We start from the raw sequence: 21,202 nt of genomic DNA, 5'->3' as shown, positions 1-21,202 counted from the left end.
TCGCTCTTCAGTCAGAAACCATTTTGATATTGCAGACTGTGACGTCAGACAGATTTTAGATGCACTCTCATAGACCCTTCTCACAGGGCCCATTTTGTGTCGAAAAGGCAGGGTAAACAGGTCCAAGCAAAACACTTTCAAACTTTTGATTGGAATTTGGAAACCCTCATTAGTGTTTTGCTTGCACCTGTGTTTATTCTGCCTTTTTCACACAAAATGGCCCACGTGAAAAGGGTCTAGTCTCGCACTCGTCATTGAATTACAGTGTTTCCCACAGGATTTAGAGAATTTGTGGTGGGGGACCGCAGACCCCCTAGGGGGGTGTGGGGGCCTGCCCCCCCCGCGAGATTTTTTTAAACATTTTAAAGTAAAATGCATGAATTTGGTGTACTTTGAGAAAGCTTAAGAGCAAAATGAAAAGGCTAGATCTATGAAGAACATGTCATCATTACTGTGCTGTGGGTTTACAATGACAAACTAAATTTCTCCCTATAGGTCAGGGATACTCAACTTGCTTTGCCACTTTCATGAAATGATAGAAGGCGAGGGGCCAGTTAATAAACAAACAATATACATTTTTCTGTAGCGGATTGTAGGTTTTTGGGGTGTCAGCCAGAGTTTAGACTGACAGTGTTGTGCACACCGGATAGTTAGTTAGGTTAAGTTAGTTAGGTTAAGTACATACATAAGTGCCTGGGTAGCGAGCAGATGGCGGTATTTGACAATTTAGCAGCTAAATCATAGATTATTGAAAGATATTCCATATTCCAGACTGAAATGCTATAACAGAAGTATTGGCCAGAATGACATGAACATTTATTGGACACTTATTCAGCTGATATCTTGCATGTTACGTTCAGGTGCACTTTAAAAAAAAAAATGTTGGGTGTTGGGTCAACATCTTATTGTGGCGGTCAAAATATTATTGTGGCGGCCCGCCACAAATTCCTTTATGTATGGGAAACACTGAATTATATAGTATATAATATAATGATATAACATCTAAATTACTGCTCCATGCATTCCATGTGTGCTGCTCTGCAGTTTACTTCACTGTAGATGATGTGGTTAATGTCTCCATCTAGTGGACAGACAGTAGTACTCTTTCAGGTAGACCATTATGATGTCAGACTAGACTAGACACGAAGTTATGAGGCCACACCCTCATATCACATGAACACACCCAGAACTGACAGAGGAGAATAAGCAGCGTCTGTCTTCTCACTCTCTAAAGAAATATATTGGGGGCAACTTTTGCCCTCACGGTCTAAAAATTGGGGGCTTTAACAACATTTTGGGGGCACTTTAAAAATAGTAATTAATGCATAAAGTTGCTAAAGTGTAGTGTGAACAACAGCGCTGTTTGTGTGTGTTCTTCATCGTTGTCTTCTGGCATCCAGCTTGCAGGTGCTGAGTGTCTGATACAGATGGGATTTAAATCTATTGAATGAAAATACAATTATCAAGATATTGGGGGCAATTTTTGCCTCATGATCATGTTTTTTAGGGGAATTAATCTGAGATTTCTTGGGGGCATTTTTGCCCTGTGTGTGTGTGTGTGTGTGTGTGTGTGTGTGTGTGTGTGTGTGTGTGTGTGTGTGTGTGTGTGTGTGTGTGTGTGGCCCCTGGCTAAATTCCTACACTGGCAAACACATAGATAAATACAGCTGTGAGAGAGCAGAATAGACAGGGTATATTATAGACAGGGTATACTGTCTGGGGCTGGGCGATATGGTTGAAATCAGTATCACGAATAGTCACAGAGGTCAGTTTAGAAACATAATGTATATCACAATATGGGTCATATATTAAGCAAAATTAAAATTTGGTACTCCAACTATCGTATTATCATATATTATAATTACCTGGCGTTATGATGCCACTGAATAGACGACAAACGATAGTACTGGATTATCGCCCTTTGGCACAGCTGCTACTCAATCAGTCAGCTGTAGGTAGACATTCTGACTAGTCTCACCTTAACCAGAACTAACTAGCACAGAAGAAATTTAACTAATCTACCGCCTAGTCTGCCCTGTCCTGACCTACTCTAATCTAGTCTAATCTTAGCCTGAACACTATACGATCACGGCTAATCTGCAGCCTAACCTTTCCACCTGTGAATGTATAGCCCCTGGATTGCCTCACCTTAAAGGAGAGGAGGAACCTTGTGAGGGCCGATGCAGCTTAGAGGCCAAACATAGACCCCAACTGGGGACCCTCCTTCAGGACAGGCTGAGATGCAATCGATGTTCGGCTAAACATTTTACTGTTGCAAATATGGAGATGAAATTGCCACAAAAAAGAGTTGGTTGGTAGTTGAAGGTAAATAAAAATAGTACAGTGGATAACCACAATAATTTTGCACTGTTTTGTTTTTAGAGAAGCATGACATTTCTCACATAGTTATTGAATACCATAATGCTTATTTTCAGATGTAGAGGGAAGGGAAGTCAGATTTGACCTCAAATCCAAGATGGCCGCTGATCCCATGGGTCTAATGTTCAAATGTGCTCATAACAGTTGTGCACTTTTTGAGAAAAGCATGACATTTCTCACATAGTGAGTGAATATCCTACCATAAGGTTTATTTTCAGATGTGGAGGGAAGTCAGATTTGACCTCAAATCCAAGATGGCTGCCAATCCCCCGAGTCTAATACCGCATTCAAGACAACTTGGAACACTGGAAAAATTAGCTCTGACCTGTAAAAAATGATTTGAACGCTTATCGAGGTCGGAATTACATGTCAGAAATTCGGGTATCATTTCAGATCTCCAGTTTGTCCGAGTTGACATCATCAAAGTGTTTTTTGACCTAATTTGAGTTTATGTGTTTATATTGTTTATATTTCGCTCTGATTATAGCAATATGTTGAATTCCCAATGAAATTAGCTAGCTGAAGTTAGCTGTGTATGTTTTTGTAAATGTATCCTGTAATAAAAGCTTGTAGTAATGACTGAGTGCAGCTAACAGCATGTTGGTGTGTTTGTGTGAAGGTGTTGTTGGCTCCACTATGAGTCAGTGTGAGGAGAGAGAGGAGGGGCTCTCTCTGTCTGAGGAACATGACAGCCGGACCAAAGCTAAGAGGTAAGATGAGATAACTGTTCTCTATCTCACAGCTCAGCAGTGACATCATTACAGCTCAGCAGTGACATCATTACAGCTTAGCAGTGACATCATTACAGCTTAGCAGTGACATCATTACAGCTCAGCAGTGACATCATTACAGCTCAGCAGTGACATCATTACAGCTCAGCACTGACATCATTACAGCTCAGCAGTGACATCATTACAGCTCAGCAGTGACATCATTACAGCTCAGCACTGACATCATTACAGCTTAGCAGTGACATCATTACAGCACAGCAGTGACATCATTACAGCTCAGCAGTGACATCATTACAGCACAGCAGTGACATCATTACAGCTTAGCAGTGACATCATTACAACTCAGCAGTGACATCATTACAGCTCAGCAGTGACATCATTACAGCTTAGCAGTGACATCATTACAGATCATTACATCTCAACAGTGACATCATTATAGCTCAGCAGTGACATCATTACAGCTCAGCAGTGACATCATTACAGCTCAGCAGTGACATCATTACAGCTCAGCAGTGACAGCAGTGACATCATTACAGCTCAGCAGTGACATCATTAACCCTTCATTATCCAGAGTCAAAGCTCTGTCTGTCTCTGTTGTGTTGAAGGCCAGTCCAGCAGGAGAGAGCAGACTCCCCTGTACCCAGCTGTGTGTCCATGAAGAGTGACTTTTCTATGGATCATCCTCCTGTGTTCAAAGATGGACAGCAGTCTACTGAGCAAAGGTAAGAACTGAAAACAGATGAGTTTATTTGATTCTACTGAACAGAGGAAAGAAGTCATGATACTCTGTTGATTTAGTTTCTTCTTTTATTACAATTAACTATCCAGATTCCAGAAGGGTTTTGCTGAACATATTTTCTTTTGCAGCATTGCTCTGCCTCACATCCATAGTTACATATTCATACCAGAGCTGCTCAGTATAACAACAGCCTTCTGCTGTTGGTGACTGAGCAGCTACCAAAACAGTCTGGGGGTTGAGATCTTTGCTCAAGGTCTAGTTGTTGGTAGTTTCACAGGGTGGAGAAAGAGTTACATATTCACCCTGACTTTCAAAGTTGTTACTGGGATTCAAACCAGCAACCTACTGGTCAAAACCCTGCTTCTCTAACATGTTCACTGCCACCACCCTGTTTTATCAATCCTTAGCAGGATCCAGCAGAAGAGAGCAGACTCCCCTGTACCCAGCTGTGTGTCCATGAAGAGTGACTGGTCTATGGGTCATCCTCCTGATATCAAAGATGGACAGCAGCCTACTGAGCAAAGGTAAGAACTGAAAACAGACAAGTTTATTATTTGATTCTACTGAACAGACATAGTCAAGTCAAGTCAAGTTTATTTGTATAGCACATTTCATACACAGATGCAGTTCAAAGTGCTTCACATAAAATGATGATGAGGATGACATAAGAAAATAAAAAAAGAGGATAAAATAGACATTTCACAACAGCTTTGTCTTTATACTGTAGTTTCTGTGTGCTTTATACTTGTGCAGAATTGTTTTATTTTGAAAATATCCGACTGGACGTCGTATTGTTATTATCGCTAACTAACACAGGAGTGCAGCCGGTCAGTGCGGTCTGCGTCTCTGCTTCGTGAGCTGGATTAGCTCGCTGGCATAACCAGACGGACCAGACTCCAAAACAGATGAGATTAAAATGTGTCAGACAATGGTTTTGTATGCAGGAGACAAGGCTACAGCTGCAGGATCAAATGGACAAAAAGACTGCAACACCACAAACACGACCAGAGCTCAGACAACAACTAACCATAAAGCACTCTGTGCTTTATGGTTAAGTGTTAAGTGGCAGTATGGCCGCCTGTCACTCAACCGGGCCACGCCCTTAATTATGCATAACTTTAAACCTTTATTAAATGTAAACGGCAAAAATTTACCCCCCTACAGTTGTTATGAAAAGGTGAAATTAGCTATATAGACCAAAACCCTGTCTCGGTCCAGGCTGTAAAGATGTTTAATCACTGTTGGGGCATTTTAACAGGAACGACAGGACTTCTGAGTCCTGCCTCAAGTGGCCATTCGAGGAATTACAGCTTAAACAAAGACTTCCGCATCTTCAGGGGAAAGGTGGTGGGCTTGCCCCTTGGTCAAACGCTGAGCTAGCCCCCTGGTGGTCACTGAGCAGCTACCAGATCCGTCTGGGGGTTGAGATCTTTGCTCAAGGTCGAGTGGTGGTAGTTGCACAGGGTGGAGAAAGAATCATTCACTCTGACTTTGAAAGTTGGTACTGGGATTCAAACTAGCAACCTACTGGTCAAAACCCTGCTTATCTAACATGTTTACTCCCACCACCCTGTTTGATCAATCCTTAGCAGGATCCAGCAGAAGAGAGCAGACTCCCCTGTACCCAGCTGTGTGTCCATGAAGAGTGACTTTTCTATGGATCATCCTCCTGTGTTCAAAGATGGACAGCAGTCTACTGAGCAAAGGTAAGAACTGAAAACAGATGAGTGTATTTGATTCTACTGAACAGAGGAAAGAAGTCATGATACTCTGTTGATTTAGTTTCTTCTTTTATTACAATTAACTATCCAGATTCCAGAAGGGTTTTGCTTAACATATTTTCTTTTGCAGCATTGCTCTGCTTCACATCCATAGTTACATATATTCATACCAGAGCTACTCAGTACAACAACAGCCTTCTGCTGTTGGTGACTGAGCAGCTACCAAAACAGTCTGGGGGTTGAGATCTTTGCTCAAGGTCTAATTGTTGGTAGTTTCACAGGGTGGAGAAAGAGTTACATATTCACTCTGACTTTCAAAGTTGTTACTGGGATTCAAACCGGCAACCTACTGGTCAAAACCCTGCTTCTCTAACATGTTCACTGCCACCACCCTGTTTGATCAATCCTTAGCAGGATCCAGCAGAAGAGAGCAGACTCCCCTGTACCCAGCTGTGTGTCCATGAAGAGTGACTTTTCTATGAATCATCCTCCTAGTTTCAAAGATGGACAGCAGTCTACTGAGCAAAGGTAAGAACTGAAAACAGATGAGTTTATTTGATTCTACTGAACAGAGGAAAGAAGTCATGATACTCTGTTGATTTAGTTTCTTCTCTCAAAACATCACATCCAATAATCATAGCAGCATTTACAGTAGGAATGCACCATATTTAACGGACCAATACATTATCATCCAATATGGCCATTTTGCATGAGCTCGTGACGTCACAGCTGCACCTGGTGCCAGGCGCACTAGAGCCAAACATGGCTGCCAGCAGTGTGGCTGTTCCACAGTTTCAGATGATAACAACTACGGCTGTCAAACGATTAATTTTCTTAATCGCGATTAATCTTGCGATTAACTATAGTTAATCGCGATTAATCGCATCTTTGTATCGCATGTTTAAAATGCCATTATTTTGCAAAACATCCCCGTATTCAAAGCACTTAAAACACACAATCCCTGGACGTTTCATTTCGGGTAAAGATGATTCTATATGGTTTACTCCAGCTCTGGGAGTATGAACTCCAAAATCCAATCCACTAACATTATTAAGCTAACCAGGAGTCCCACTATAAACCAAATAGGGACTTTTGAGTTGAGCTATATGCAGAAATGGACAGAGCCATCATCTGTTTGGAGACCAATAATAAGGAAAACAAACACACACATTACATTAAAAAAATCTGTCAACGTCACATAGTGTCTTTTCTTTCATCTTTCATCTTTCCATGTCTTCCCCATTCACTTCAATAGAACTGGCCCCAATGCAAAATTCAAACAGATCAGTAACATGACAATAAAAGTCTAAATTACTAGGCTGCCTTTTGTCATTGTGTTTTATCTGCAGACTAAGCAGTTCAGTTCAATAAAAGCCTTAATTTTTTGTATTGTTTAATTGAGTGATACTTTACTAAAACAATCATATATATTATATCAGAAGTGCTCTTTGTTTTGTGTTCACAGTAGTGATGTCAGTTAGATTTGGTTAGGTCAGAGCTATGGAATAGTCTTTTAAATCATCCATCTTTGCTCAACACATCTGTCTTTTGTCACCCCAGGTGTCCATAAAATACAGGTTAAGAACTTATTTCTTTAAATACAAAGATGTGAAATAATTATCGGTTATTGTATCCGTTATCAGCCAGGAGAAGCAGATATTTATCGGTTAACCTAACGGCTGAAAAAAATCCATAGCCTATCGTGCATCCCTAATTTACAGTGGATTTCACTGTGTGTGTGTGTGTGTGTGTGTGTGTGTGTGTGTGTGACATTATATGACCTAATACTTCATGTGTTCTCCAGAGTCCACCAGGAGAGGTCAGAGGTTCCCAGTGGTCAGTCTGTCCAGGAGCTTCAAACAGACCTAGACTCCATATTTATGGTGTGTAAAGTACAACACATTTTACTGCAGCTACTGAATTACAAAACAACTACTCTGCGGCCTGTACTACGAATGTTGGATAAGAAGATCCAGGATCTGTCCCTTGATCTGGTTTGTCTAAACCAGATCAGCTCGATTGTAGTTAACTTGTACTACGAACCTCGTTTGCCACTAGTTTAGTGGAACCACGTTTTTCTAATCGAGCCTTGAGCTCGTGCACATAAAAAGGGCGTTCTCTCCGACGTCTGACCAATCACAACATGGAGACGCCAAACACGTCATCGGCTGCGTCTGACTGGCAGCAGCAGCAGCAGAGCCGCATATTTCTCGCTTGAGGAGCAAACGCTCATATTCACGAAATATGAGGTTTTTAAACATCTAATAAAAACAAAGGGCAACACTGTTGCACATAATAAGCGGCGAAAGGAGGGCTGGCAAAAAATTGCAGATTGTCTAAATGCATAAGTTATTCAGCTTGCTTGATTTCGCCACCAAAGCGCCAGATTTCATTTCATTTCATTGAATGAATCCGCAAATAAAAATCTGCGTTGGATATTATTAGTCTGTTCCCGAATGACTGTCTAAAGCAGAGGTTCTCAAATGTTTTTTAGCCAAGGACCCCTTACAAGATATAAAATATACCGGGGACCCCCTCATTCTGATTTGTGATTTTGGGCTAAGCTTAATTGTTGCCACGGTAACGTGCTTGACTTTTAATTTGATAGGTTTGTTATTAGAATGTAATCCATGAACCATTTTAGGTTTAAAGCATGAACTATTTTCGTTGAACTATGAAGATTTTGCAAAAAAATATATATATATATTTTTTTTTATTACATTACATTTACATTACATAATTTAGCAGACGCTTTTGTTTTGTCCAAAGCGACTTACAATATCACAATTTGTCAACAGTAGGCCTACAGAAAACCACTATGCAACACAATCAATGACAACCAAGATATTTTGATAGACTAGCACCATGTAGGAAGTAGTTTGAGAAGGAATAAGTAACATGTAGCATTTTCTTTTATTTATATTAATTTTTTTTTTTTTTTTTTTTTACCTGAAAACTTTTCGCGGACCCCCTGGCAAAGTGCCACGGACCCCTGGGGGTCCGCGGACCCCCATTTGAGAACCACTGGTCTAAAGGGACCACTTTTATCCACACCAGTAATTTCTTTGAAGAGTGGTTTTGTAGGCTATCTACAGCTCTCTATCTACAGTCTTTTGTGGAAGCAATGTGTAATCTATCTCAGTGCAAAATCCGTATGTATAGACCATTTAGGCTCAATGAATAATAATGATCTCATGATGTGTTTAGTCACACTGACTGAATAATTCCTATAGGCTAATCAATAAAAAAAAGAATGATAATAAAATAAAAAAATGAATTTTTGCTGAACTGAATTGACACGGTACGTGCGGGCATAGATTTCATTTATAAAAAATAGCCTATTTCGTGGTCACATATAGGCTATAGGCTATTGTCAGCAGAGTCGCATATCTCCATATTTCATATAATGATGCTGGAAATATGAAGTTCAATCACATCATACAGGCCAAAAGCAACACAGTTGCAGCTGAAAAATGCAGGAGTAGCCTAGATATTAATCATCTTAATATGGGATTGCCTGTGTGCAGGTGTATCTAAGGTCTAATCTTATCCTTGCAACTTAACCTGCTGCGGACCAGGTTAAGTGTGAAGCATAAGTTGCTATGGAAATATATGTCGGTAAGAAGTTAACTTGCTTTGTAGTACGGCTAAACCAGGTTTAAACCTGAAGTTACCTCGCTAAACCACTAATCTTGCTTTGTAGTACAGGCCTCTGGTCTTATAACAGTCTGTTGTTGTTGTTGTTGTTTCTCCTCTAGTCTCTCCCAAGACTCAAATATTACGTTGAATCGCTGCGCTCCGCATACTACACAAATTAGTCTGTGCCACTTCACAGCCACTGCTGGGGTTTGAGGGCGGGTCTAGGCGGGTTGAAATTGAATGAGTGACAGGTCATAGGACCAATGAGAGAGCAGTTCGAAAAATGGGCTGCGCCTCCCGTGCAGAGCCATGTAGATAGAAGAGTCCCGACATCTCCATTCACTCCAATGGACCAGTTTTTTAGTCTCAAGGGTTCCAGGAATTAAGGTCCTGGATTAAGCAGCACTGCCGAGTTGCAGCAAAATAGACAGTTTGTGTTGTACTCTGAAAGGCTTTTCCCCCCCTTGAATCAAATTGTACATTATCAGCTTTATTTTAGCATGCAAAAGTAGCGCGAGACCCATTCCTGGCTGTTCATTGGCTACTGAGTCTCACATTTTGTTCCTCCGCTGACGCCACTCTCTCTCTAGAGGACACTACTCCCGTGTCATCTGATCGCAGATTGCAAAGTCGTTACTCAGTGGTGGAGACTGAATCCACCACTGGCCAATCACTGGCCAAGTGAACGGTTCACTTCTGTCCCCAGCTGGCTGAGGGGAGTGTCCCAGACCCAGAGAGAGATCTGCAGCATGCAGTAACGTAGTGTATCAGCGTAACAACTCTCATGGGTCTGGCGTTGAGACTATTTCTCCCCAAACCCTGTTCCATCAGGAGGTCTTTTGCCTGCTTCCTGGTCATTATTGTAGATAAGAATTTGTTCTTAACTAACTTCTTGCCTGGTAAAATAAAGATTGTTGGTTGATGAGGTCTTCAAGCTGCACTCTTTAGACCAGTGGATCTGATGTTATTACAGTATTATTATTTTTCAGAATGTTTAATTCAAATGTTATTCTGTTGCAGCTGCTTGAGGAGAACATTGTCACTTTTGTGAAGAAGGAGCTGAAGAGAGTCCAGCTGGTTCTCAGTCCAGATTACCCAGAATGCTTAGAGAGTCCAAGGGAGGAGGAGGAGGCTTTTCTAAACATCACACTGCTCTTCCTGAGGAGAATGAAGCAGGAGGAGCTGGCTGACTCTCTGCAGAGCAGTAAGAGGCTTTAACAGCTTTAACATGATGGAGGGAGGAAGTGGTGGGAAAATGGGAGATATATGATTAGTTAAATATAGACATTTCTCAAGAAAGATTGATTCAATTCCAGATTGCAAAATAATATTCACAATCCTCATGAATCATCAGCTAAAATCATTGATTTATTCATATGGGTGTATAATGCTGAACACAGCATGCATTTCACATTGGGTAGCACACACAGTCCGGACCTGTTTGTCCACCAGTGATGAGCAGAATAGATGCTATGGGGTTAGGAAAAGTATGCATTCACATATTAATATTTACACTTCTCATATTTACAGCAACATCCACTGATTGATGTAATTTGTACTTTCAGAAACTCTTGCTGGAGTGTGCCAACGTAATCACAAATCCAGTCTGAAGGAGAAGTTCCAGTGTCTGTTTGAGGGGATTGCTAAAGCAGGAAACCCAACACTTCTGAATCAGACCTACACAGAGCATTACCTCACAGAGGGAGGGAGTGGAGATGTCAATGATGAACATGAGGTGAGACAGATTGAAGCAGCATCCAGGAAACCAGTGAGACCGGAAACAATAATCAAAAGTGAAGACATCTTTAAACCCTTACCTGGAAGAGATGAACCAACCAGAACATTGATGACAAAGGGAGTGGCTGGCATTGGGAAAACAGTCTTAACACAGAAGTTCACTCTGGACTGGGCTGAAGACAAAGCCAACCAGGATATACAGTTCACATTTCCATTCACTTTCCGAGAGCTGAATCTGCTGAAAGGGAAAAAGTACAGCTTGGTGGAACTTCTTCATCACTTCTTTCCTGAGACCAAAGGAATCTTCAGATTTGACAAGTTCCAAGTTGTGTTCATCTTTGACGGTGTGGATGAGTGTCGACTTCCTCTGGACTTCCAGAACAACAGGATTGTGACTGATGTTACAGAGTCAACCTCGGTGGACGTGCTGCTGACAAACCTTATCAAGGGGAAACTGCTTCCCGCTGCTCGCCTCTGGATGACCACGCGCCCGGCAGCAGCCAAGCAGATCCCTCCTGAGTGCATTGACATGGTGACAGAGGTGAGAGGCTTCACTGACTCACAGAAGGATGAGTACTTCAGGAAGAGATTCATAGATAAGGAGCAGGCCAGCAGAATCATCTCCCACATCAAGACTTCACGAACCCTCCACATCATGTGCCACATACCAGTGTTTTGTTGGATCACTGCTACAGTTCTGGAGCTTGTGTTGAAAACCAGAGAGAGAAGAGACATGCCCAAGACCCTGACTGAGATGTACATCCACTTCCTGCTGGTTCAGTCCAAACAGGCGGATGTCAAGTATCATGGGAGTGCTGAAACAGATCCAATCTGGAATACAGAGAGCAGCAAGATGATTCTCTCTCTGGGAAAACTGGCTTTTAAGGAGCTAGAGAGAGGCAACCTAATCTTCTATGAAGCCGACCTGAGAAAGTGTGACATTGATATCAGAGCAGCCTCAGTGTACTCAGGAGTGTTCACACAGATCTTTAAAGAGGAGCGTGGGCTGAACGAGGACACCGTGTTCTGCTTTGTCCATCTGAGCATTCAGGAGTTTCTGGCTGCAGTTTATGTCTTTCTGTCCTTCATCAACACTGGTGTCAATCTCCTGTCAGAAGGTCAATCAACATCCTGCTGGTCAACACTATCAAGAGACAAATCTAAACTAACACGCCTCTACCAGAGTGCTGTGGACAAGGCCTTACAGAGTCCAAATGGACACCTGGATTTGTTCCTCCGCTTCCTCCTGGGTCTTTCACTAGAGACCAATCAGACTCTCCTAAAAGGCCTGCTGACACAGACAGGAAGTAGTTTGAAGACCAATCAGAAAACGGTCCAGTACATCCAGGAGAAGATCAAGGTGAATCCCTCTCCAGAGAAAAGCATCAATCTGTTCCACTGTCTGAATGAGCTGAATGACCGTTCTCTAGTGGAGGAGATCCAACATCACCTGAGTTCAAGAAGTCTCTCCACAGCCAGACTCTCCCCTGCTCAGTGGTCAGCTCTGGTCTTCATCTTACTGTCATCAGAAAAAGAGCTTGATGTGTTTGACCTGAAGAAATACTCTGCTTCAGAGGAGGCTCTCCTGGGGCTGCTGCCGCTGGTCAAAGCCTCCAATAAATCTCTGTAGGTGCATGCATAACTTGATGTCTTCAATATGAAATGCAATATACAGAAAAAACTATTTTCAAATTTCTTGTTCATGGCTAATTCTTCCCCAGGTTGAGTGGCTGTAAGCTGTCAAAGAGAAGCTGTGAAGCTCTGGCCTCAGTTCTCAGCTCCCAGTCCTCTAGACTGCGAGAGCTGGACCTGAGTAACAACGACTTGGAAGATCCAGGTGTGAAGCTGCTCTCTGCTGGACTGAAGAGTCCACACTGTAGACTGGAGAGTCTCAGGTCAGTATCCCTTAAGCCCATGGTACACCAATCAAACCTTCTCCAACAAACACAAACACAGATGTTTGTTTGGTGCCCCTTTGCTGGCTGTCGTTGTTTGGAATTGTTTGGAGATGTTTGGTCAGATTCAACATGTTCAATCCTTTATAGAGGTCTTCACAGGTCTACTCGGGTATTACACATAACGATAGAATAGATAGTGATAGAATCGGACCCGACCCGGACCCTAATTGATCATAACACCGGCACCGGTGACCCCTGTTTCAATCCACGGGGTCAGTGTGGACATCGTGGAGGACTACAAGTACCTTGGAGTGTACATTGACAATAAACTGGACTGGGCTAAGAACACTGAAGCACTCTACAAGAAGGAGCCAAAGCCGTCTCTACTTCCTGAGACGGCTGAGGTCCTTCAACGTCTGCCGGACCATGCTGAGGATGTTCTATGAGTCGGTGGTGGCCAGTGCCTTCCTGTATGCTATCGTGTGCTGGGGCAGCAGGCTGAAGGCAGCGGACGCCAACAGACTCAACAAACTGATCCGTAAGGCCAGGGACATTGTGGGGCTGGAGCTGAGCTCTCTGACACCGGTGTCAGAGAAGAGAACGCTGACCAGGCTATGCTCCATCATGAACAATGACTCTCACCCACTCCACGGCATGCTGGTCAAACACAGGAGCACGTTCAGTGAGAGGCTGATCCCACAATCAATCAAACTTTATTGCACACTCCACCGTCCAAATAGACATACAATCACATATAGTAAATAGAAATAAAACGCACAAAAAACAACAACATAAAAGGCGATATATCACATATTAAAAAAGTCCTTATGCAAATTCAGTAAAAGGCATCTAATAAATAAGAACAGTAAATGCCATTAAAATGCCATTTAAAAGTGCTTATACACATTCTATATAAGGCACAAATACCAGTGTGTCCACAGAAGTCCATACAAAGGACTTTGTATGGCACAGGAAATAATTCCTGCCTGTGAAGTAGCCGGCATCCCGTGTTGTGCACAACCACGCTCTGACGTATGTGTGTGTGTTTGTGTGACAGGTCTACCTGAGATCGTGAGGATTACTTTTTCTTTTCTTCTCTTTTTACATAGAAAACACTGCATTCTGGCGGGCAATGATCTAACGCAGTAATGCAGCCTTTCTTGGATTAGTAACTGTAATATAATTACTGTTTTGGAAATTGTAACACCTTATATTAAGTTCAAGTTCAAGTTCAAGTTTATTAGTGTCTCAAAGGGCAAATTGAGTTGCAGCATATAGACATACAAATAAGAACACTGACAAGAAACAACACAAGTAGCATGTTAAACATGTTACATGCATGTAGTTAGAATAAATAAAAGGCTAAATAAAACATCAAGGACCTTGTTTGTGGCGCACAATGACCGATAATGTGCAAGGTAGCATTAAAGTGCACAGCGATCGGTAAAGTGCACAGCGATCGGTAAAGTGCCCAGCGATTGGTAAAGTGCACAGCGATCGGTAAAGTGCACAGCGATCCGTAAAGTGCACAGCGATCCGTAAAGTGCACAGCGATCAGTAAAGTACAGACACGCAGCGACCGGTAAAGTGAGGTAGTAGAATAAAGTGCACAAATGGCCAGTAAAGTGCACAAAGTAATGAAAGATAAATCAATAGTTAAAAACAATAAAAGCAATAAAACAGTAGAAACCATAAAATCAATAGAAACAATAAAACAATACAAACAGCGGCAGGGGCTGAAAGTAAAAAATGATAATAAAACACTAAAACATCATTGCCTTCCCTCAGCAGCGTTCAATGCTCGAATGGAGACAGGGACAAAGGAGAACTTGTGCCTATTTTTTGTGGCCCGTGGGGCACACAGTCGACGACCAGAAGGAAGGAGCCTGTACTCCGAGCTTAGAGGGTGGGCTGCGTCTGAACGGATGGACAAAGCCTTCTTAAGTACTTGTCTGTTAAAGACATGGTCGAGGCTGTCCAGATGGATACCGGCTACTTTAGAGGCCACCTTCACAATTTTTCAGAGGGAATTCTTATCCTTAATACACAGGTTACCATACCAACAGGCAATGGAGAAGGAAATTACTGACTCGATATAGGCACTATAAAACAGTTTCATCAGAGTCTTATCAATTTGGAACTTTGCAAGTTTCCTCAGGCAGTGTAGACGTTGCTGACCTTTTTTACACAACATGTCAGAGTTAAGGTCGAATTTGAGCTTGTCGTCAATTATCGTGCCTAGATATTTATAACTGGTGACAAGATCCACATTCTGACCATTACTGTTCTGAGGTGTAGGAGGGGAACGTCTGTAATCAATGCAGATTTCTTTTGTTTTCGAGACATTGATCTGCAAGAAAGCATCATTACAACAGGACAGGAAATCATCGATAACCTGCCGGTGGCCGTCCTCATCATCCTTAAGCAGGCTGACGATGACAGAATCGTCAGCATACTTAATGATGAATCTGTTGTTAAAAAGGCCACGACAGTCGTTGGTGTAAAGAATGTAAAGAAAGGCGGATAAGACACAGCCCTGAGGCGAGCCGGTAGAGGATGACAAGATGCTAGATAAAATCCCATTAACTCTTACTCTTCGAGATCTGTTAGTAAGGAAGTCAAGGATCCAGCCCACTAAACATGGATCCAAACCAAACGTGCTGAGTAGTTTATCTACCAGGACATGGGGCTGGATGGTATTAAACGCTGATGAGAAATCAATGAAGAGCAGCCTGGCATGGTTTTTACTACCTTCTAAATGTTTGTAAAGAAGATTGAGTAGGGTGGCAGTAGCGTCTTGGACGCCCCTTCCAGTCCTATAAGCGAACTGGAAAGTTTCCAGCAGGCTCTCGGTTTTAACCACAAGCTCAGACTTAACCAGTTTTTCAAATTGCTTCATTATTAGGGAAGTCAGAGCAACGGGTCTGAAATCATTAAGCGTCTTTGGATTATTGCTCTTGGCAACAGGGACAATAGTGGACTGCTTCCAGAGAGACGGCACCCTCTGCTGGATCAGAGACAAATTAAAGATATAATTGAAAATGGGGCCTAATTGCTCCGCACAAGTCCTAAGAAGGCGACCACCGATGTTGTCTGGGCCAGGACTTTTCCTAGGTTTGCACCTTTTAAAACACTTGATGACACTCTGTTCATCAATGAAAGGTTTAGAAGGAATGAGAGGCGGGGCTGACAAGAGAAGATTGTTTCTGATCTCAGAATGTTTCTCTCTAAAATCATGGACATCAAATCTAACATAAAAGTCATTAAGGCTCTGAGCCAACTGATGATCAGAATTGTAGTTAGCCAATGTCACCTTATTCCTACCTCCCTTGGTCAGCCCAGTGATTGTTTTCATGCCTTCCCAGGCTGAACCCAGGTTGTTCAGTCTGAGTTGAGCCTCAATTTTGTCCTTAAACTTCATTTTACCAGCCCTGACTTCTCTCTTAATTTCTTTTTGCAGGTTACGCAGTTCCAGGGTATTCCCCTCTTTAAAGGCTTTGTTTTTCCTCTGAAGGAGTGTTTTGAGGGATTTTGAAACCCACGGTTTAGAATTGGGATACATTTTAACCTTTTTAACAGGAATAACAATGCTTTCACAGTATGATATCCAGCTTGTAACGACATCAGTCAGTTCATCAATGTCAGCAGATGATTCAGTAAACATATCCCAGTCTGTAGAGTCAAGGAGGCCCTGGAGAGTCTGGCAGGCATCTTCATCATTCCAGTCCTTAATGTGGATACTCTGCACTTTACCTCTTTTTAGTGCAGTACGGTATACTGGAATGAGGTGTACACAGTTATGGTCGGATGTACCCAGAGGCGGGAGAGGGAGTGATTTGTAGGCATTTTTTACGTTACCATAGCACTGGTCTAGAATCTTGTTGCTTCTGGTAGGACATGTGACATATTGGTTAAAGTCTCTTAATGTTTTTTTCAATGAACAATGATTCATGTCACCGAGGATAAGGTTCGGTGCGTCCGGAGAGATTGATTGGAGCTTCTGTATAACTCGGTGTATTTGCTCACAGGCGCTACTTTCATTAGCCTTAGGGTGGATATATACTAGTGTAATAAATATCTGGGGAAACTCCCTAGGGAGGTACGGTGGCCGTAGTGAAACAGAAAGCAGCTCGATGTCAGGGGTACACAATCTCTCACGGATAATAATAGATTTTTCATTACACCAATGTTCATTAACATATAAACATACCCCCCCGCCCGTTGACTTGCCCGTAATTGTGGCGTCTCTATCCAGACGGATAGGTGTCCCAAAACCTTCAATCACCAGTTCCGAATCGGAGTCACGGTCGGATAGCCAAGACTCAGTAAAAGCTAAAATACACGAGTCTCTGAAGTCGTGACTGTAGCGAACCAGGGCTTGTAGCTCCTCAGATTTGTTTCGGAGAGACTGTGCATTGGAGAGGATGATGGATGGTAGCGGTATGCGAGACAGGGATTGCCTTTTCTTCAGGCGAACGCCGCCTCTCCTCCCTCGTTTCCTCATCTTACGTTGTTGTCCTCCAGGAGGGTTCTGGTAGTCGGGTCTCAGTAGATCAGCTGGGTTAGGAAGAATAAGGTCCACTGGTGGGTCCTGTGTATTCCAGCGAAGTAAGAGCTCTCTGCTGTATTGGATGCGGCTGGGGCGGGTGGGAGATTGTAGCGTGTGTCCCAGACTCCAAGCTAGATGAAACACCAACAGCATCAGAAACATGGCAAGGGAATCCATGATTGAGTTATTTATTTAGTCCGGGACGTAGTTCCGGAAAGGGTTGTCAAGCTCTGAAACAGAGAGTTCTTGATTCTCCTGATGATGGAACACTCTGAAGAAGATAGCCCCGGCTCCCGTTAGCCTAGCTGCAGTTAGCCTAGCCGCGGTTAGCTTGGCAGTTAGCCTAGCCGTGGCTAACTTGGCTTCGCTAAGGCTAGTAGGTCGAGCCAAACGAGCGAGTATGGGCTTCTGTGTAATGGATATCAGGGTTTGCGTTCCGAAGGGAACAGTTCGCTTCTCAGAGCAGGCTTGAGTTGAAGCTAGAGAGTTCAGGCTCTGGGTAGAGGGTTCCTGCTCTATGGAGACTTTTCTCTCCGCCGTCTTGCGCTCCTCGTCAATAGTGAATAAAATGTTTAAGAATACTTGCTGCACTCTCGGCATTCAGCCAGCACAAGGTTGGTTGACGAGACACTTAGGAACTTTAAACGGTAATCAAATAAGAACACTTTAAAACACAAAGAACGATAAAAACGGTACAAACAAACACGTCTACTCGCTGCTGGTCGCTGCGTGCGCATGCGCCCTGTGTCTGCAGTCTGCTGGAAGAGAGAGTCTGCTATTATTATATATACAGTATATATATATTACTTCGTTACTGAAAAAGTAAGTAATTACAGTAACACACCCAACACTGTTTATATTTCATCGCGTGGTGAGTACACAAGTCACAACATGTACATGTGAGTGTTTCTGGCGCTGTTAGAATTTGTATTTTGGGTGACTGAACGGCGATACCATAAGTCGCTTTCAGACATGCCTTGGAATTCGGGAGTTACAGTATCTAGAGGGCATCCGGATGGCGGTGTATGTATGTATGAACACATTTTGGTGAGCTATGCGAGCTCCCGTGACCCTCCTACTATCCGGAGGTAAGACAACCTCGAGCCCTTGTATCAGGGACAGATTCGCCCCCCCCCCCCCCCCCCCCCCTCCCCCTCCAGAGCTCGGTGAAGTCAGCTCAGTGAGTGCATGAGGAGAGGGAGGGAGACAGAAAGCCAACGTGGCAGATTATTATTATACTGTATGTGAATGAGCGAGCAAAAAAAACATCATGCCGTTTCAGTTTTTCCAAATGAAGCTCGAACCTGCTCCGTGTGTGTCAGCCAACAGGCTACATGTTGCTGGATTGAAATGCTCATGGCTTTGATCTTATTTCATTTCTGCATAGCTTCGCACAGCACACACATTTAATTAGCATTTTTGGACGCGAGGGTCGTCCTGCTTCCCAGTATTGGACATCGCTAGGTAGGGTATCTGGATCTGGTTGCGTTCATGCCTTTGATTTAATGTTTACACAGCATTTGTGAAGATTCACGTGTAGAACCGCAAATTCCAAGTAGCGTCAAGTCAGGCAGTATAAACGGAAACTTCAGGGTATGACCTTCGCAATAATAGCAATTAAATGAAGTAAATGCACGTGTAATGTTTTTTTGTGTGTGTTATCCGAAAGATACAGAGATAAACTGGAAGAATATCTGCTCCCTTCAAAAAGACAATTTTAACCCGTAGTGAGTCGACCGTTCTGATTTCTTGTTACTAAGCAATACAACATTGATTTTATTTTGAAGGTAAAAACGTCTAGCTTCCTGTATTCTGTATAATTCTAGTGGGGTTGACGCATTTTAGGACTGAACATGGCAAAGACCTGTTTTATTTTTAGCGCTTGAGACTCGAGGAAATCGATGCATCTGGGCGTGAGTTGTAGGGTTGTTTAATTAATTACTAACGTTATGCGCAAACGATTATATGCCGTGAACGTTAGCAGTTATCGCCCATTATCTATTTTTAGCAACTTGTTTTCAGACTTTGCATGTCATGATAGTTTGTTGAATGTCAATGCGATTCACTTAAAGCAGCTACGAGCAAGATTTTCAATTGTTATTAAACAGTCTGAATGTAATATTGATGCATCACATCTTACCCTATAATAGTAGCTGAGACCAAAGCCTTGTGAATCGGAGATTGCTCTCTTGATGATTATAGAGTCTGTGTCTGTCTTCCGGCGGGCCGGATAGACCAGGAAGTGAAATTAAACGTTTTACGGCAGCTGCCTGCCTTCAACCGTTTCGCTCTGCCTAGCAACATACCATAAACAAAGAGAACGCCATGCTCGCTACATCCAGGGGCTTGCTACTCTCGCGAACATCTCTCGTTATATTCTAACAGTTTGTTTGGAAGTTATTTTGTTATTTTGTGGTTATGGCCGAAGTGGCTGCCGCAAACCGTTTCATTTCACTCCCTGATCTGCCCCGGCCGCAGACAGACTAATCGTCAAGACAACACTGGCCGATTCAATCGGTGTTCAAGCGAGACTACTCTGCGTTGGTCTCGTCTACTATTAGAGGTAAGATGTGAGGCATCGATATTAACTCATTCATGGCCAAAGACGTCTTTAACGTCTTATCAGGAATGTGCCTCCACGCCAAAGACGTGTTTGACGTGTTTTTGTTTTTATTAGTGCAGCGCGTAGTTCAAAGACTTCCCCAGCCTGTGACATGGTATCAGGTCCCTGGCCTCAAAGACAAGCCGACAACACGTGAACAAACCACTACCGCAGCTGTTGTTTTGAAATTGAGCAGGAGGAAAGAACAGAAAACGGAGAAACGCTTCCTTGTGCAGAGAGGAGAAACGCCATTGAAACGCCCCTCGGCGCGCTGCACAAGCTGGTCGCCTTGCTGCAGGGCAGCGGACATGGATCAGTTGTTCGCTGTAGTCAAACCCGTGACCAACATGATCGATCCTGGTCCCTGGACCCCGTTCCTGTGTGCCAGCCCGAAAGAGACGAGACAGAGTCACACGCAGCGGGTCGGTCATGGAGGGGCGAAGCAGAAGGAGTCCAGGCAGTGAGAGGGAATGATAAATCCAACGGGAGAAAGTAATCCAGAGATGTGTTGATCAGCGGAGGAATGAGGAAATGATCGATCAGTTTGACGGGTAATCCAGAGGGTGGTGAGGACGTGTTGAATAGCCGAGGGGAAAACGGGAACGATCAAACAGCAGGGAGGATAGGACAGGGAGACATGGACGAGGACGGGTGGACCAGAACAAAACAAAATAAACACACGAACAGCTAACAATAACGAAAAGTAAGGACGCGGGCAGAAGCGGCAGTCACAGCAGCAGACGCCAGCAGTACTCAGACCCGGAAACAACGTAACGAAGATAAAAGGGGGATCGCGTGTGTGTGTGTGTGTGTGTGTGTGTCTGTCTGTCTGTCTGTCTGTCTGTCTGTCTGTCTGTCTGTGTGTCTGTCTGCACACTCACTCACACTGAGTAAACTGTATTGTTGAATGTAAAAAAAGCACTTCATATATATATATATATATATATATATTTATTTTTTTTGTCATTTGTGTCATAACGAATAATATTTACATGTCTGATGTCAATACAGTTCAAAATAAAAGAATTGAGAGCGAGTTGGCCGCCGACCCCTTTTCCTTCCAAAAAGACTTATTATGTGCATTTTGGATTAACATTTCGTCGTGTGGCGAGTACCCGAAGCACAACATGTATTTTGGCGCCGTGAGATGTGTGTTTTGGCAGATTTTTAACAGCTGTACCATTAGCCTCCATTCTATGGCGATAAT

At 43.0% G+C, this 21,202-nt stretch overlaps 2 protein-coding genes across 2 annotated transcripts in view; both read left to right on the top strand.

Annotated features, from left to right (window-relative positions):
* Positions 1–21,202, top strand: part of LOC310794528 (NLR family CARD domain-containing protein 3-like) — a gene marked incomplete at its 5' end in the record, with an annotated part of 389,910 nt that overhangs the window by 299,063 nt on the left and 69,645 nt on the right. The window lies entirely within an intron of this gene.
* Positions 10,682–21,202, top strand: part of LOC310794427 (protein NLRC3-like) — a gene marked incomplete at both ends in the record, with an annotated part of 65,769 nt that continues 55,248 nt past the window's right edge. Inside the window, 2 exons of the mRNA XM_083656428.1 lie at positions 10,682–10,686; positions 10,815–12,056. Coding sequence (XP_083512554.1) covers positions 10,682–10,686; positions 10,815–12,056 — 1,247 coding nt within the window. The remainder of the gene's footprint in view (positions 10,687–10,814; positions 12,057–21,202) is intronic.

Source organism: Poromitra crassiceps (genome assembly GCF_964638095.1).
Source record: "Poromitra crassiceps genome assembly, chromosome: 20".
Classification (NCBI taxonomy): Eukaryota; Metazoa; Chordata; class Actinopteri; order Beryciformes; family Melamphaidae; genus Poromitra; species Poromitra crassiceps.
Note: the sequence above shows the minus strand (reverse complement) of the source record. Positions and strands in the feature narration are given on the sequence as shown.